Here is a 13,460-nt window from a genome sequence, read left to right as displayed (position 1 = left end):
TTCCCAGTCTGACATCATATTAACCCTGAAGAGGGAGTAACTATGAGTGTGCATATATATATGTGTGTCTTTGCAGCATTTTAATGCGTGTAAATGAAGAGTCCGTGTCGTATAAAAACTCCAGCAATTATTTACATTATTGACCCTCCTAAGCCCTCTCTTCCCTTCTGTTTCCATAGGAGTCTCCCCAGGACAGTGCTATCACCCGGGATATTAACCGGACATTTCCAGCCCATGACTACTTCAAGGACACAGGAGGAGATGGACAAGACTCCTTATATAAAATATGCAAGGTATTTCATGTGCAAAAAAGATTGAATTTTGAATGATGCTTTTGGTTCTTTGAAATTATATAAAACTATGAAGTGTAATTTGTATTTGCTGCTTAAGAATGCAAAAAAATGAGAAAGACAACTGTAAAATAAAAAATAACATAATTTAAGATTCATTAAGTAAAATGGCAGAGGATATTTTTCCCCCTTTTAATTAGGATTTTCAGATGACAGTCCCCTTATTCCACATTTAGACTCAAAAACCAGTTCAATGTTAAGTCTCAAATTCCTATAACATGGCAAACTACTTTTCAGTATTCACAATGTAAGTGCTAAAATTGGCACCTTGGATATAGTCCCAACAGTGGGAAGTGCCAGGGCTCATCCAGATGGATTTATAGCACTGTGGCTTAATAAATGATGTAAATACTGTTTTTTGTCAAAAGATGTGTGCCTAAACACGTTAAAAGAAATGATAGCCTGTTCAATCTCAATAATCCAGTTTTAATCAATTTTGGTACATTGGAACTATAGATCTAAAAGAAGTCAGATCAACCTTAACCTGACCTCAGAATTGGTTTTTAGTCTTTTTCCCCTCAGAATTAATCAAGTACTTATTTAACATCTATTATGTAGTAAATAGAGGCAAGGCATGACACATATCCTTAAGGAACATAACATTTTGTGATTTTTTTCCCCCATCCCGTGTCTCCCCATTCAGAGGGCCTGGGCTGAGGTGCAGTTGGGTAGGTATACTTTGCCTCCTCTTCCTGTACAGTCAGTGTAAGAACACAGCCTGTGGTAAGCACCAGTAAGCCTGTGTTTTATGAGTGAGAAGGCAAAGCTAAAAACTAATTTTAGGGTGGGCCAGCAATAAAGGATGGCCTTTCTAATGAGAAATTAGACGATTTGAACTCTAAAGGTAATTGGAGTTCAGAGAAATGTTTCTTGGGTTAAATCTTAATTTTTCGCTATGATTTTGCCATTCGTCATCCTAATACCAATTTGCCAGAAAGAAACTCTGTAATCATTGTCTATGGGTCCCTCATTGCGTTCCTGCACTCCATTTCCTCTCAGTGGATTTCCCTATAATTCTTTTCTGCCCTTGACTTTCAGAGATTATATTCACCTGTCCCAACTTCACCAACTCCATTATTTTCTCTCTGTCTGCCTGAGCCTGCAACAGAGGTCTTCCCATAGTACTCAGTTGTTAGTTCCTCCAGCTCGACAGCTCTCACCACTGCACAGGTATTTCCAACTCTGTATTAGCTCAAGATCTAAGTTCCTGCTGCCAGATTGTCTCCATGTCACTCTTATCAAGTACATGAAACAAAATGGGTCTAAAAAGAGAATTCATTTGAAAACATGTTTAATTATAAAAAATTTCAAGCACACACAAAATTTAATTAGTGTAATAAATTTTGTATATGTCCCCACACTGACCCAATATTTCTCAACATTTTGCCACAGTTGCTTCACCTATCCCTTTTCCTAAATTACTTTAAAGAAAATCTCAGGCAACAGGACTCTTTACTGTGCATCTCTAAAAAATAAGATTACTGTCCATCTATACCATCTAGTACCCAAATCTATGTTCATGTTCCCTAAATGCCTTTACAATGAATGGTTAGAATCAGGATCCAACAAAATCCACTTTATATCTAACTGTTGTATCTTTTTTGCCTAAAAGCAGGCCTCCTTTTTTTCACCCTATGCTACTGTCTTGCTGAAGATAGAATTATTTTTGTTTTCAGCTCATTTCTTTACCCAGGTTGTTTGATGTGATTGAGTATCTTACAGCTGTACTTTCCTCTTGATGTTCACTGCCCTGATACAGGTGTCTATGTTATGTTGCTGCCATTTTTATAAAAGCTACCTTGAATTTGCCTTTCTGATTTTGGGTTTCAATTTGGATTTTATTTGGTCCATATTTATTTATTTATTTACGTATTTATTCATTTCTGTCACCTCTGCAAAGAACCTATGATATTACCTCATAACCCAATAAAATGAAATAAAAACAGTTAATTTTTTAGTATTGAAAGTATGTAATATTTCCTGGCTTATCCCTTGCCACTTCTTCCCCAAATCAGTTTTCTCACTGGACTCTGATTGATTTACTTGTCTAACATTCAGCATTGAGCTATGAAGTTCTCCAGGACAAGAGTCATTTTTTATATATGCAATTTCACCTGGCTGCATAATCAAACTGTGCTGAGCACATTACATTGCCTATTATTACATAATAAGTTAACTTTATGATATTAACATAATGGATCTAAAAATATTTTTATCTTACAAATAAAGAATAAAAATAATACACACAAAATCCTGCCCAACTCAGATGAACTCAAGCTTCTTTTTGTAACCAAAATACTACTAATTTATACCTAAAAAAGTCATTACCAAAATGTTTTCAAAGACCTGTGTTGGCATGTATTACTACTAGTTTTTAATACAATTTTAACAGTATTGGCATTTGTTATTAATTTGAGAAGAAGTTTTATCAGAAATGAATTTATAAAATGGAATGACATCTTAAATCTGTAGCAGTTCCCTTTTTGCCATTGTTTACATGAGAATGACCAGTACTAATCATAAAAACAGAGCTCTGAAAAACAGCTGACGAGCCAGGGAGTAAACCACCAAGAATGTTAAATGTCAGTATTCTGTTCAAGATAATGTTTAGAGATGGGTAGTAATCGTCTGCTGCCAAGAAAAATACAAACAGCAATTCCAGAGGAACCCACAAATGTTTATTCTAAAACAAATGGTTTTAGAATAAGCACTCTTATCAAAAAAGTTATTACTGACATTATGGAAAGAATTGTATTTTGGCATCTTTGCCGAAAGATTTTTTTCCCAGAAAGAAAAATGAGTAGTATTAACAGTGTTAGTGAGTGTCTACTATGTGTGAGATGCTAGCAAGGTTGAATAGGGCATTACCCCAACAATCAGGAAACTTTTATTCCAGTAGAGAAGAGGACTTTTAAAGTGCAGTGTGCTGAGTACTATAATAAGCTTGCATGTGTAGCAAGTACCACAGAAGTAAAGAGAAGAGAGGAATTAATTCTGGACAAATTGGAGTATGTTGGGAGCTTGAAGGAAGAGTGCATTTCTCAGGAAAGAGGGAATGACATCCCAAGGGTACCATATGATCAATGACAAGGAGCTATTAGAATCTATGTTAGTGCTCAAGTGAGTTTTGCTTATTAACCTTCTCCATTCCTTAACCATGGATATGACATGGTGCCAATTCTGTTTATTGTAAAGAAAAAATGGGGACTGGAGAGAGGTTTAGGTGTCACTCATTGGCCATCAAAATGCCTCAGTGGGGTTTGGGTACCATCCTCCTGGCCCATGAGTCCATACATTCATTTAAGCTCCTTGTTATTTTTTTCTCCTCACCCCCAGGCTTATTCTGTATATGATGAAGAGATTGGCTATTGCCAGGGCCAGTCATTTCTTGCTGCTGTGCTGCTTCTCCATGTGAGTAATTATTTAACAATGACCTTCACTCTCTTAATTTTCAGTCTTCTTTTAAATGCACAGAAATGTCAAAAATGTTAAGGTGAACAACCACACTCAGTACTTTTCACCAAATTTACCAATTACTGATTTCCGGACTGATTTCAGTCTTTGTCTCTTTCTCTGCATCTCTTGCTCTTTTCCTCATTTCCTCACACATACTTTTGTTTTTTATTGGGAAAAAAAAAGTTTGATTTAACTTTTTGAAGAGAAGTAGCAAATATCAAGATACTTCACTCCCAAATACTTGAGCATACATATGTCTTAAAAGGACAAAGGCATTCTTCAACATAACCATAATATCATCATCACATCCAAGAAGTTCCACATTGATTCAATAATGTCTGACATGCAGTCCACATTCAATTTTCCCCCTTTATCTACTTCATAGACTCCATTATGGCCTTTTTTATTTTTTCTGATCATTATCCAGTGAAGATTCAGACAATGCATTTGGTTGTCACTTCTTCTTTATTCCTTTAATCTAAACTACCCTCTTGCCTTTTTTTTTTTTTTTTTTTTTTATGTTTTAGGCCATTGACAGTTTAAAAAAATTCAGGCAAACTATCTTTTAAAATTAAGTTGTATATTATTTTTTCTCATTATTTAAGTTAAAATGTGTAGAAAGAATATTTGAGGGCCATACTGGAGGTCAGAAGTGAATAGAGGATGTAGTCCCTATCTGCATAGACCCTATCTAGTGATTCCACCTAGCTATGAGAAAATAATCATATAAGTGTGTCATTAGTAATTTCAATAGTGTCACAAAGGTAAAATAAGACATTTGATGCAAGAGTATAACAGAAAGCCTCATTAAGATTAAAGCCTCCTCTGGTGAGTTAACTTTTGTAGTGCACCCTGAAAAATGAGAAGGGCTTTCTTTCTCTTTTGTACTTTACAGTGTCATAAACTTTTCCCCTTTTTATATTGTTACAGAGATAATACAATTAGTTTCAAAGCATGAGAGTAGACAGTAGAAAATTGCTGACAAAGTGGATAGTACAGTATATAGACGTTCTAAAATGGAAAGCACCTAAATGTGGAAGGAATTGAAAGAAGAGCAGCAGTGTGACTGTAGTATCCTATATGAAGGGGAGAGGGGAAAGGAGCTAGAGAGAAATAAGGGCCAGCCTTTGAAATGTTTTATGCCATTTAGTGTGGGTTGCAATACAGTTTAAACAAAACCCACCTTGTTTCTCCTTAAGTGTAAAAATATGCTAAAAGTTATGATAGTAATAATGAAGTCTAGCTTTTTAAAATTTTTCTTTTGTTATTTTAGTCAGACTTTATATCATCAATCTCACCTGTAGAGTTTAGCTTTTTTTGCAGCTTCAGTCCAAGGACATTTATCCCATTTAACTATCACACTATCACAACCCCTTGAAAATTCCTGCTGTCTTGTTTGGAACTCTATGCTGCTTGCTACGGTGTTCAGATAAGTGCTTGTTTCAGTGTGAGGGACTACCTAGCATCAGAAACACTGCATAGGTCAAATCATTTCAGGGGACAGTGAAGCTGCCTTCCATGTCAAAGACCAAAAGATCTGGTCTGTTTTTGGCCCCAACTGTCCTTATAATAATATGCTATGGCTTTTTTTACTTTTTCTTTTTCATTGTTTAATCTGATTTGCTGTTTAGCTCAGTGATTTCTGTGCTCTGCCCACCTCCTTCTTCTTCCACAGAAGCTCGCCCACCTTCTTCACTTTTTTGAAGGCTTGCTGCAATCACACCAAGCTTTAAATAACATTGCCAGTGCTTTTCTTCTGTTTTGAAAAGTAGACATCTTGCCAGATTCTTAGGGAAATATTTTTTCCATAAAGCTAGGGACAATGTACATATTATAAATGAGTAGCATTTGTAAGTAGAAGGGAAGTAAGTCTGTGGCACTTTTACCATTACTGCAAAACTTTTAGCTTTACTGCAAGCAATACTATAGTACTTTAAGTGATTACTGAAAGCCTTAGAATGCATAAGGTTTTTCTATAACAAGCTATATTTCTGACAGTAATAGAGAGGAAAAACAGTTTTACTAGAATGACATAGCTCAGGGAAGTAAAATGATTGAACAAACACTTCCTGATTTAGAAAAGATGAAACCTATTTGGCATATCAGCCTGTTCCTGACTTCCTGCAGGAGACACAGGCATTGCTGTCCTGTGTTCTCACTAATCCTTTTAACTTGGTTCATAATACAGCTGTTATGTCCTAGCTGTAGGGAAGCTCCTAGAGGACAGCAGCCTTGCTGGCACAGAGGAAGCACCATTAAACATTTCTTGGCTGCGTGAATGAATGTTGTAAAACAAAACTTTAGGCCTGAGTTTCTGCATACCACCACATTTCCTGGTAAGACAATAGAAGGACAATTTAATATACTGAGGGAACTTGTATATATGTTTTGTGATCTCCCCGCTTCCCCCATTGTCTATGTGTTACAGATGCCCGAGGAACAGGCATTTAGTGTTTTGGTCAAGATCATGTTTGACTATGGTCTCAGGGAACTCTTCAAGCAAAACTTTGAAGATTTACATTGCAAATTTTATCAGTTGGAACACCTCATGCAGGTAAAGAGAATTCAGCTTGCATTGAACAAAAATATGCAAGACTAGGGGGAGCTAGATTAAGGACAGGTTTCATTTCTGTTGTTTCTTGCTACATGATGAGCATGCCAAGATTAACAGCATGAACTGAAAATCCAGTCTTATATAAAACACCTAAAAGAACAAATGACTTTGTAGGGACCTTTTTCATATAAAATTCAGTGAAGAAGTACTCACTAAGGCTCTGATTAAGAATCTTAAAGCAAAAGTGAAACAAGTTTTCCCAAACATATTGTACCTTGGAAATAAAAATGGCTTTCCAAATACTTGTCACCAGTTGGAGGATTCATCTTTCTTTAGACTTTGGGATCTAAAAGAGCTAGTGCCAGCTTAATACCAGATGATAAGTGTTCTTCTTAACACTTAGAGATTTTTAGAAAAACTCAAGTATATGGCTTTTTTTTTTTTCTGCCTATTGCTGGCAGATTTATGAGCCTCATGAGAGGGACTAGAATAGCTGCATATGTGCCCAGATCTAATTAGTTTGCTATTTCAGGAATACATTCCTGACCTGTACAACCACTTCCTGAACATCAGCCTTGAAGCACACATGTATGCCTCCCAGTGGTTTCTTACGCTTTTCACTGCAAAATTCCCTCTCTACATGGTCTTCCATATCATCGACCTGCTTTTATGTGAGGTATGTATCAGAGGCCACAGCGTTTGGTTTTTGTTTGTAGCATACTTCTTATATCAGCTCTGTCAAAACAGTTGGTCCTTCTCAATTATGTTATCTCAGTGCTGGGAAATCCAAACTGAAGTGGCTTTTCCTAAGACTGATGCTCCTGCTCACATTTGCTACTGGTGCTGTCTGCTAAGAAAAGATACATTCGACATTTGTATCACTTAGTGTTAGATTTGGCTGCATCTAATGAAGAATCTTAATGATGACTAAATAAAATAGAGGTTTCTTTCTCTCTTATGTAGGCAGGCAGAAGGTTGGCAGTAGCCTGCTTCCCAAGAGGTCTTATCCTTAGGTAGAGTAGTGCTCTAGGCCTCATATCTGGCCAGCAAGGTTGGAAGCAGGTGCATCTGTCCGTTCTCCTCTCTCCTCTCCTCTTGAGAGCAAGGACTGCAGGTATATACCACCATACCCAGCTCTACATCCTCTCTTTTTAAAATTCTCGGAACTTCCACCCAGCATTTCCATGGATTGGCCAGAAGTTAGTTGCATGACCACACCAGCTACAAAGGAGTTTTCCTGTCTCCCCCCAACCCCCCACTTTTTAGCCTGGGTAAGAATTTGCTAAATCTTGGGGAGTTATTACTAAAGAAAAAATTAGATATTAGAGTAAATAACAGTCTTTGTCATGGCATGGTTTTGGATTTTGAGAGGTTACATACATGTTTAAGGAAAAAATAATTATAAAATAATGTTTATTGCAGACATTTTAGAATATATAAGCAAAAAAGAATTGAAAATACTTGTCAAAACTACTTAAAACATTTTTGATCATATCTTTGTGTATAGTTTCTATATAGAATATTATGTTTTCTATCTGGAATATTATGTATTATATTATGGGTCTATATGTACATACTGAAAAATATATGCTATATATACTATTTGTTATCCTTTTCATCTCATATACCTGAATATCTGTATACACACATCTATACTATCCTTTTTGTCAGACTATGTCATGTTGAAAGTATACCATAAAACCATAGGGAGTTCTTATATCTACCATCTATTTTAAGATACATTATAGAAAATAAACATTATCAGTATACCATTATTTTTACTTGCTGCCAAGTACTCCATTATTTGGATGTACCATAGTTTATATAACCTGTAAGCAATGTCTTTTCTCACTATTATAAGCAACCATCTGTTAAGTAGTTACTAAGATCCAGGGGGCATGCTAAAGGATTTATGTAAACTTTATAATTAATTATGTCAGAAACTCTTAGGAGGATATTTGTTATGGAAACTGAGACCAAGAAACTTAACACAGTTTAGTTTGACAGATATTAATACCTCCCCTTATTTGTTCTTTACCCAGATTGGTTAGCTGAAGGAAAACAGATTGGAGAGAGCCCTAACCAAGCTCAGTTTTGGGATATACAGCTCATGGGATTCCATTCTTTGAATAGCACACAACACAGGATAAGTCCACCAGGAGTTACTTCCAGATAGGTCACAATTTTATAACTCTCATAGTTTGGTCTAGAATCATGATTACTTTGGAAAAGTATTCTTTCTTGTTGAGTGAGAATTGAAAAAGCTTTTCTCTCCATGAAACCTGAGACTGAATCTACTTGAAGTGACCTTTCAGTGATGGACTTAAAACTTTTATTTTCCAAGATAGTTCCAACACAATCTGTTTTCTCACTTAAGGTTTCACAAATTTGTCTAAAATGTGCGGCATTCTGAAGGCAAATAACAGTAGGGTCCAGATATAAACACTGAAAATGTTCTTTTTGTGTTTTCTCTTTCAGGGAATAAGTGGTATTTTTAATGTCGCCCTTGGATTACTAAAGGTACATGTCCCTTCATGAGCTAAGTTAGTTTTAGTTTCATTCTAAGCTTTCACAGTGCTCTAATGTTTTCCCTAACAGGGAATACATGCAGGAGACTCTGCAAAGACTGCGAAGTGTCTTCTGGGAGTTTTTAAAAGTGCTGGGATTATAAAATACTTCTTATGCATCTTCATAGCCAACCTGTTTTCTATATGTAGTAGTACTTTCTTAATTTCTTCAAGACTTCCAGGGATGACCTTCTATTGACGGACTTTGAAGGTGCCTTGAAGTTCTTCAGGGTTCAGCTTCCTAAAAGATACCGCTCAGAAGAAAATGCAAAAAAACTAATGGAATTAGCTTGTAACATGAAGGTAAAATAATTTTTGCATTATTTAAGATTTTTTTCAGTTAATAGCTCACATTTCTCAGTAAGCCATTAGCACTAATAATATTGCAAGTGATAATATAGATTGAGTAGCCCCTGTCCCAACTGTTTGCATCCAGAAGTGTTCAGGATTTCACTTTATTTCATTTTGGTATGTTTGCATATTATATAATGAGGTATCTTTGGGGTGGAGCCCAAGCTTAAGGCCCACATTCATTTATATTTAATATACACCTTATACACACAGCCCAAAGGTCATTTTCTACAGTTTTTTTAGTGTGCCTATGTTTTGGCTGTGGCACATTATGAGGTCAGGTGTGACATGTCTGCACTTCATAAGTTTCAGAGTTTACAGCATTTAGGAACTCAGGATTTTCAGATTAGGAATGCACAACCTACAATAATAATTATGTTTTCTTTTATATTACTCTTATTTTTTCTTTCCACAATAGTTTCATATACAGTAAGCCCTTTGTATCTGTGGATTCAACCAACCTGGGATTGAAGATAATTGGGAAAAAAAAATGCATCTGTGCTGAACATATATAAACTTTTTTTTGTTATTATTCCTTAAACAATACAGTTTAATAACTATTTACATAGCACTTGCATTGTATTGGGTATTATTTGTAATCTAGAGGTAATTTAAAATATGTTCACGTTATATGCAAATACATTTTATTGAAAAACTTGAGCTTCATCTGATTTTGGTATCTGATGGGGGTTTTGGAACCAGTTCCTTATGGATACCAAGGGATGACTATATATTATATCCTGTGACTATATCTTAAATCTCATAATCCCTACCCCTGAACTGTAGGAAAAGTATTATCCTGATTTTAAGACAAATAAAAACACAAAGAAGCTGTAGCCCCCTTAAGCATGCTGCTAGTTACTGACAGAACTTAGCTTTCGTGATTTCTACTATGCTTTCCTTAACTTCCAACATTTGTTGTATGATCAGAAATTCCCTAAAAGTAATAGTTTTATCACTTTGTATGGCATTTATGACTTTTACAATTGTTTTAAGGTAAAAAGATATATTAACTCACTGTTCATGTTGGAATAAAAGTAGAGGAAGATAATTGAAAGTGTTTGGTTTTGAATTTTGGGGTAGAAGCAAGAGGAGAGGGCAGAATAAATCATTATGTTTAGATTCATATAGGGTACATAAGAGATTGTTATGTTCACTTTATATGGCTCCCGAGAGTAGAAGTAGGATCAGTATGTCAAGAGAAATGTAGTGGTGATAAATTTCTGTCTACAAAATAAAACGGGGACATGGCCTTGTCTCAATTCAGAGTTTCCTCACCTGTTTATAGCTCCATACCCTCATCTGTAAAGTAATATTGGAATTCTATTTAAATATCAAACTGAGCTAACTCAGACTAGCCTTCTTATAACACACAGGCTAAATAAAGTATAACCCAAGAATGTTCCAGTACCCAGATGAACTTGAAATGAAGATCTGCAAGTGTCTGAAAGAAAGTAGCTCAAAGCTGGTACTCAAAAGTAGCTCATAACGGATCCCCGTGCATCCCAGGGGAATGCAGAAGCACGTTTAGTTATTAGGGTTCTAATGCACACACACAACATACATAGTAGACATGATGTGGGACCTTCAGGGGGCAGCTGAAACTGAGACCTCTGCATTTAGCTAAGACTTTGGAATGGCTTTCTGCCCTGTAAAAGGAAGAATACAAAGCTATTTACCTGAGAAACAATAGAAATATAAAATGGGGAATTTGAAAACAAAAGGAAAAAGAACTAGAAATTAATCCTTAAAGTTTCCATTCAAATTAAAATATTACACACTTCTCAAGTATCATGGCTAACATTTAATAATAGTTTGCTGTATGCCAGGTACTATAGTTAAGGACTTGTATATTTTAGAATTAGCTACAATATCATATGTACATTGCTTAACATAGCACCTGGAAACTAGAAAGGGTTCAAAAACTAATTGCTATAACTATTTCTTCTGTAGGTTTTCAAGCAGTTATCAGACACTTTCCACAATAATATCTCCACTGTCTCCTCTAGTAATTTTGATACCTTTTCTTTGCTCTTTCCAGCTATAATTATATCATCTACATATGACAGTACTAAGCATTCATCTGGGATCTTTAATTTGTCTAGTGACCACTGTAGTATCACATGTGCTATGATGGGGCTGTTCTTACATCCCTGTGGCAATCTTTTAAATTGATATTGTGTATTATTCCAGGTAAAAGTGGTCATCTCTCTAGATTTAGGGTGCAATGGTAAGGCAAAGATCACATCAGATAAGTCCACTGATGCAAACCATGTATATGCTACCTTCTGTATTCTATAAAATAAGTCTTGTACATCTGGTAAATTACCAGGCATTGCAGGTGAAAGCTCATTAATTTTCCTGAAGGCCACAGTGAATCTATAGGTGCCATTTGGTTTCTTAACTGGTCAGACTGGGCTGTTAAAATTAAAGGACTGTGTCCTTTCAGTGACTCCTTCATTTATCAGGGTGTTTATGCATGCTATCACTTCATCATGTCCTCCCTTCAATGGATATTATTTAGTAAAGGAAGGTTGTATTTCTGGCAGTAGTATTGGCTCTACTTTTACCTCTGCCAGATTTATTTGTAACATTTTATTTTTCTTTAAAGGTAGCCATGCACCAAATATTTGTGGAATAACATCCATTCCTAGCAAATCTGTTGGTGCAGACATAAAAACTGCATTTATTTCTGTAGGCTCTCTATCATACACTAGTATTCTTACTGGGCATCTATAAGCAATATTTACAGCATTTACTCCCTGTATCTGTATAGGATCCTGTTGTTTGGGGCAAGGCACTGATGTAATAATTGTGACCTCACTTCCTGTATCAATTAAAAATGTTAGGAAGTGTGTCTGTCCATTGACAAGCACTGGTAGTTGGATGTGACGTCTGTGGTTTCTGTGGTGGCTGGCCCAATAACCTTGGACCCCATGAGTGTGTTTCCAGCCTTGGGCCTCTGCTCATGTTTGGGTCCCCAAAAGGTCTGATATCCCTCATCACTTGTCCCCATCTGTTCCATCCTGGCCTTCTTTGTTGTATTTGGCCCCTGTAGGGGCTTCCCCCATTTTTTGGAAACGGGGGTCTGTATGTACCCTGTGGTTGGGGTCTGGTTGGGAAATTCTGTCTCTGTCTGCAGCAACATTCCCTTCTAGGCCTACCACACCTGAAGCACGTTGGTACTTCAGTTATAAAGGTGGTAAGCTGTTTTGGTGGCCATTTAGCTTCTCTTTTCTACCGGTAAGGACAGTACCTTGCATTTTTCTAAGTTTCTCACTTCCTTAATAAAGTCTGTGATGTCCTGTAAAGTTTCTGCCTGCACTAAGGCTATTGTTAGGGTCATTTTTAAATGTGCTGGAGCTCCATTTATAATTTTCTTCTTCATGTCTCTCGAGACTGGTGCCCCCAATGGTGTCTTAGTTTCGGGGTGATAAACTTTTTATAAAATCCCTACCTTCCTTACCAGTTTTATGGCCTCATCTAAATTCCTCCACTGAACTGCCTCTGCCTCTACTGAGGACATATCCATATCTGGTACTGTATTCCTCCACGCCTCTGTTATCCAGGCAAACAAGGTCCTGGTGGCCTCTGGGCACGCTTCCAGAGCCATCAGTAGTCCCTCGTGTATGTGGGGGTTTTCTATCATACCTGCCAGCTGTCTCATTTCAGCTGCCAATATTTCTACTGTTTTGGCTCCATTAGACCATATTCTTTCTACGTAGGTTACATCTTTCTGTCCTCTCTGGGCAAATTCTGTTCTATATTGTTGCAATTCAGTTCTTGTCAGAGATCTCTTTTCTATTACCGTGGTCTCCTCTCCTGACTCCTCATGCCCTTTTACAGGTATGTAAGTCACTTTTGAGTTGTTGCTGAGCGTGCCTCAATGAAGGGGTTATTTTTGCCTAGGACCTTATTGACCAGTTGTTTTCCCCTTCTTTGATCAATATCTATGTCATCTATTATTTTGCACAGTATTGCTGTTATCTCTTCCTTTTGGGCCCTTTGCACTATGGGGTTTACAATGTATGGGTCTGCTAGAGGAATAGTTATATCTGTTCCCTTAGGATAATCGTTAAATTTTTCCTGTGTTAGCATTTCTGTCTCCTTCCAAGGGGACCCTGGCTCTTTCTCCACTCTGGTCTTATTTTTACCCCATTTCCTTTTCAGCTTCTCCCATAC

General features: G+C 36.6%; 1 protein-coding gene and 1 pseudogene across 15 annotated transcripts in view; one reads left to right on the top strand and one right to left on the bottom strand.

The window, feature by feature from the left end:
* Rabgap1 (RAB GTPase activating protein 1) overlaps positions 1 to 13,460 on the top strand; it is a 166,582-nt gene that overhangs the window by 120,656 nt on the left and 32,466 nt on the right. For 13 of the 15 annotated variants that reach the window (XM_074051047.1, XM_074051045.1, XM_074051044.1 and 10 more), the window contains 6 exons: positions 180 to 293; positions 3,687 to 3,761; positions 6,235 to 6,360; positions 6,893 to 7,036; positions 8,839 to 8,880; positions 9,102 to 9,230. In XM_074051047.1, coding sequence (XP_073907148.1) covers positions 180 to 293; positions 3,687 to 3,761; positions 6,235 to 6,360; positions 6,893 to 7,036; positions 8,839 to 8,880; positions 9,102 to 9,230 — 630 coding nt within the window. Of the gene's footprint in view, positions 1 to 179; positions 294 to 3,686; positions 3,762 to 6,003; positions 6,143 to 6,234; positions 6,361 to 6,892; positions 7,037 to 8,838; positions 8,881 to 9,101; positions 9,231 to 13,460 lie in introns of those variants that run through there. The other 2 variants (XM_074051051.1, XM_074051056.1) reach the window with 2 other exon arrangements.
* On the bottom strand, positions 976 to 1,090 carry LOC141416016 (small nucleolar RNA SNORA51; annotated as a pseudogene).

Source organism: Castor canadensis, chromosome 13, assembly GCF_047511655.1.
Source record: "Castor canadensis chromosome 13, mCasCan1.hap1v2, whole genome shotgun sequence".
Classification (NCBI taxonomy): domain Eukaryota; kingdom Metazoa; phylum Chordata; class Mammalia; order Rodentia; family Castoridae; genus Castor; species Castor canadensis.
Note: the sequence above shows the minus strand (reverse complement) of the source record. Positions and strands in the feature narration are given on the sequence as shown.